This window comes from Paramormyrops kingsleyae, chromosome 18, assembly GCF_048594095.1.
Source record: "Paramormyrops kingsleyae isolate MSU_618 chromosome 18, PKINGS_0.4, whole genome shotgun sequence".
In the NCBI taxonomy this organism is placed as follows: domain Eukaryota; kingdom Metazoa; phylum Chordata; class Actinopteri; order Osteoglossiformes; family Mormyridae; genus Paramormyrops; species Paramormyrops kingsleyae.
The window spans coordinates 20299343-20304968 of NC_132814.1; the positions used below are offsets into that span (position 1 = coordinate 20299343).

A 5626-nucleotide genomic window follows, 5' to 3' on the forward strand; every position below is an offset into this window, starting at 1 on the left:
TTTACCCCAAAGGTAGCACAGTGAGCTTTTAAAATAGGTTTGTTACAATGTTTTGAAATCTTTAAGCATCAATTAAAACTCTAAAGAATTCCAAATATGAAAATATATGCATGGGCACCATTAGGTCCGATCACTCGGGTCTATACTCCTGAGTATTTTAAACCCTGAGTATTTTAGTCCCGGTGCCAGTCTTCCTTCAAAAAAAAAGTCAGGCCCCAGGTAAACTTGAAACCTGGTCTTTTCAATAGCTAGAAACCCCCTTGGATATATGTGTACAAACAACGCAATTAACGTATATGAATATGGGGCCAGTATTTAATGTAATAAGTTTTATCAGAGTAGCAAAGTGTGTATGGTGAATTTCAGCTTAATTTTATTTTATAAACTAGATTATTAACAGGGATATAATATTACAGATGTAAAATAAGCCTAGTTCGATTAATGATTTCCTGCACTAGGATAATGACGAATAGCTGGTTTTGTAGACATATAAGCTAATTAGACATCAGACTAATAACACAAAATACGGTCAACGTTGTTATGGCTCACAAAATACAACTTCGAGGTGCAAATATTGCATCCTATAACGAACAAGCGCGAAGGCTGAATAAATCTGCATTTCTGTATAATCCGTGAATAATTTTTGTACGTGACTTTTAAATGCATTTTTATTTATGCAAGCCCGTATATGATTTCCATTCGAGACATTAAATTCATCTTTATGTATATGTAAACCGTGAATAATCTTCATATGTGACGTTTATCTACGTCTTTATTTCCCTCCTCTGTCTCCGTGTTTTCTTTCTCGTGCTGCTCATGCTGTCCTGTGTCTTCATTCTTTACAAACCTGACCGAAGCTGCGTATTAAGCAGTCTTTCTAAACTGTTAAACTCATTTCCAGATATATTACAAAGCTTTCTTATAAATGTAACCTGTAAACTTCCAGGAACGTTCTTGATGGTGGTGCTGGTGGTGCTGGTGGCAGTGGTTGGTGGAGTGGGGTGGGGTTAGGGGGGGTAGACAGGAATTATTGGGGAATTTTATATAGAGTTTAAATGTCATATAAACTTATTTTCTTATTGGTATTTCCATTACATTTTACAATTTTATGAAATGCGCTCCTCAATCTTCATTTGAATAAGAGATATAGGGATTAAAAATAAACATAAAATAAAAAAATTCGCACTTAATGCATTTCTGAACTACAGCAGTGCAGATTATTTCAGATACTGGGGTTGGGGAGGCTATGATTCGTAGAGTAGAAAATGAACTTTCTACTAAACAAAAAAAAAATAATGGTCTCAGGAAATATAACTCATTTGGGCATCATACCAGTGAAGACAATTATTTCCTTTTTGATTACGCGAGTTTAAATGAACTTGACATAATACAATTCATTGCACGCAAACCAGATAAGGTGAATGATGATATGATATACTTGTATCTCCTGAAAACAGAGTGTAAAAACGAGCAGTGAATTTTGTATCCTCCTTTTTCCCCCGACCTGAAAGTGGAGTTAACATGAGCACTTATCAATAAGGATGACTTTATTGGGACTTATAGGGACTTATTATGGGGAATTGTATTCTGGACAAGAACAACGTATGACGCTAATTGCATCAAATATTATACTGCAGAATAAATAAAAGAATACGATTAACGTGTAATGAGTAGCGACGACACCAGATGAATATAGCAGCAGAACTAACAATAATATAATTGGCCATGGCTGTACTAGTAGTAGTAGCAGTAGCAATAATAATACTAATAGTAATAACACTACTACTACTACTACTACTACTACTACTACTACTACTAATAATAATAATAATAATAATAATAATAAATCTTACCTCTACAGCATTAGAGTGCAATGCTACATAACATACGCATTAAGTGAATTCTTGTTTAGAAAACGGTTTGAGTCCTATACGCCACAACGGTGCGGTGAATCTATTCGAAATGCGCTTTTGGTTTTCATTATACTCGTGCCATGTTTCAAACTAATCCTTTGAACCTCCTAAATCGTACCTATGCGAACCACTCCTACGCATCTAAGTGTTTCCAAATTGATATATGACAATATCTACTTTCGATCACGTGTCTCGGGCGACTTAGACGGATAGCGCGTCATCTCGCCTTCCCAAATTCTCTCCTTCTACAGTGCGAATCCAAAACATCTATCGAACGAGAGAAAGATGTTTAACTCTGTGAATCTGGGCAACTTCTGCTCCCAGACGCGCAAAGACAGGACTTCCGAATTTGGGGACAGAACCGGCTGCGCTTCAAATATCTACCTCCCGAGCTGTACCTATTACGTCCCTGAATTTTCTGCGGTCTCCTCGTTTCTACCACAGGCCCCAACGCGGCAAATCACCTACCCTTATTCCACAAATCTATCTCAAGTACAGCCGGTACGGGACGTTTCATATGGCTTGGACCCCTCCAGTAAATGGCACCATAGGAGCAATTATGCATCCTGCTACACAGGAGAAGACTTGGTGCATAGGGACTGTCTTCCGCCATCCACCATGACAGAAATGTTTATGAAAAACGAAAGTGTCTACAGCCATCACCACCATCACCATCCCAGCTCCAATCATCCCCCTACAGGTTTTTACTCCGCAGTTGGTAAAAACAACGTACTCCCTCAAGGTTTCGACCGTTTTTTCGAGAGCGCGTACTGCAGTACGGACAGCCAGCAAGATAACTGCTTGCAAAAGAACGAGGCGCACAAGTTGGAAACGGAGCCCCTGCAGCCCTCCACGCTCTCCGGCGCTGCAGACCCGGAAAAGGAGCCGGAGGATGAGGAAGAGCGCACTACTTCGGGCTCATGTGCTTCTTCGGGGACGAAGGACGGCAGCGCAAACAAGAACACTCACTCTAGTAGGTACCGAAGCTGTAAATGGGGAAAGGTTAAGGGACTAGCCCGGTGTTTTGTCGGTCAGATTTTATGTGGAGTTTTATAAGCATTCAAAGGATTTTATTATTACCTACAAAGCTCTTTCTTCCAACGAGAAGAATTTTTACGATGGGAAGGCGCTTTGAAAAACGGGGATGTTATACACAGGCGTAGCTATCATAGAGTCTGTGAAATTTTAAGAGCGCACTATTGTGACAAATGCTAACTTTGATCATGAACTTGCGTCGGCATTTTAAGGGATTCTCTACGTGGACTGCCGAGAGTAAAAATCAATTGAGCAGAACAGTGCTGTTGGCGTCCTGTGAATTTTCTTGTAACACTTGTATGCAAACTACCAAACGCATGATACAGAGCGCGATGGTGGAAATTAAAATTTGAGACAGCAAGAATCAGTAGCCTACAACACGTCTTCCACTGCTGTATTGCTTGACTTTTAAGTTCATGCTTGTCATAAGTTGATGCGTATCTATCTATCTATCTATCTATCTATCTATCTATCTATCTATCTATCTATCTATCTATCTATCTGTCTATCTATCTCCTTGCTTGTCTGACTTCCCGTCTGTGTCCATCTTTTTTTCCGGCATAACAGCCTAGCAGTTTACGTATTTCATAAATAGCGAGGGTGGCTGTGTATGTGATGCTACACGACAGAACAGTGTGATATGTGTAGAAAAATAAATAGATGTATAAAAAGGATACATAGATTAAAAGCACATAGACCTATTCCAGGAGGATATTTAATTATTGTGTTTTTTGTAGTTAACATTGTACGCAGCCTGATCAGTCTGATCTTTTTTAAGCTTGTTCTGCTTAAAAATTGTTTAGCAATGTAAATCTTGTTTCATTTTCAAAATAAGCGATTTTTTTCAACTGATCTTAGGCCAAATATCACCACAGAAACGTATGAGAACGTTTTTTTGCATAATTTCAACTATGTCGTTGATCTGTACAATAACTCTCTATTTTCTACTTCTCTTCAGTTTCATATTTGTTCCATAACTTATTTATAATTTGACGTTTAATGCACTTAATGTTTATTTGGAATTATGATCATTTAAAAAGCTTGGGCGACTTTAAGTACGTAGTATTTCCCTTGGCGTAAACACAATGTCGATAACTACGTAACATTTGATTATTTGTACTAAATAAATCTGTTTATTAATTAATTCATATCTGAAGAAAACCTGGAATTTGTGGCTTTAAGAAAATTGAAGCCAAACAAATACAACAAATGAATATACAGAAAATTCGGTGATGTTAAGGCGAGAGCTTAGTTACCTTATATTGTTTCAATGTAACTGTGGCCACAGTTAAACTGGCTCCTCCATATCTGCCCATCAGTTGAGTAGAATATAACAGTCGATCTCGGTGAGGAAAACTATCACAGCTACACGTTATTGATTTTGCATTTTCTATTTCTTTCCTCCAAGGTACTCCTCGGACGAGAAAGAAGAGATGTCCATACTCAAAGTTTCAGATTCGAGAACTGGAGCGGGAATTTTTCTTTAACGTTTACATTAACAAAGAAAAGCGACTTCAGTTGTCCAGAATGCTGAATCTCACCGACCGACAGGTCAAAATTTGGTTCCAGAACCGCAGAATGAAAGAGAAGAAACTGAGTAGAGATCGATTGCAGTATTTTTCTGGAAATCCTTTATTGTGAAGTGAACAATAAGCCACAGCAGATGGTGAAAATAATAATTTTACGTAATTCAGAAACTGTGTTGTTTCAGCACATTTTCTTTGTGCATTGTTATTGAAATCATTCTTTCTAACAAAAATATAAAGATACTTTTAAATGAGACCATTTCACTTAGTACAACAATTTGTTATCATTGGGTAAATCTTGTGCTACGACGACAGAAAAACCCTTTTAACCATTACGAACCCAAAAAAAACAACAAATGTAAAGGACTGTTTTATATTCAATAACAGAAAAGAACGATTAACATTGCATTGAATGTGGTTAACGTTTTTGTGTACATGTGTATACACATCGGTGTGTGTGTGTATATATATATATATATATACACACACACACACACCGATTTAATCAATGCGGTCTGTCATATAGTCATGCTGTTCTCGGTTTGTTTGTTTTTTTTTGTGTTGTTGCGTATTTCCTATTATTGCGTAATATGAAATGTTCCAAAATACAGTTACAAAGCCAAATATTTTGTTTGCAATTTTATATTTTCTTCTTGCTTGGTTTTCACTTGGACGTCTACAGTTTATTGTCCAATATATAAAAAATACTACGCAATATGCACAGTCTCTATATTGAATGTAAATACATATTTTATGCTGACGGGTTTCCCTTCAAAACTGGTAGTTTTCCTATAACCCCTAAAACAATGCTTGATGTTTTCTTGACTTGCAATACGGGACGAAGAATCCACCTATGGTACACATACTGTGGAAATAACTTAAAATAAAAGAAATCTGAAAATCTGATTTGTTACCTTTATTGTTAAGCATGAACATATTGACAGACGCCGCGCACCACTGGAGACGTACTTAAATATAAAATAAATAAAGACTATATATCCGCTTAACATAGCGATATGTGAAGACATGCATTCGCCGGGTTTGTAAGGAAAAATCTCTATTCTGACGATTTGAGTTTTGTACGAATCCTGAGAAGTTGTGCACACAATTGCATATCATCAAAATTGCCCACAATAAGGTGGAATGCGTGAC

The 5626-nt window shown here is 37.2% G+C and overlaps 1 protein-coding gene across 1 annotated transcript; it reads left to right on the top strand.

Moving 5' to 3' along the window:
• The first annotated feature begins 2000 nt into the window (after positions 1 to 2000).
• hoxc11a (homeobox C11a) lies at positions 2001 to 5380 on the top strand. The gene is made up of 2 exons (XM_023798973.2): positions 2001 to 2886; positions 4357 to 5380. Exons 1-2 carry the CDS (start codon positions 2199 to 2201, stop codon positions 4587 to 4589), a joined length of 921 nt encoding a protein of 306 aa, XP_023654741.1. The 5' UTR covers positions 2001 to 2198; the 3' UTR covers positions 4590 to 5380.
• Positions 5381 to 5626: the final 246 nt, after the last annotated feature.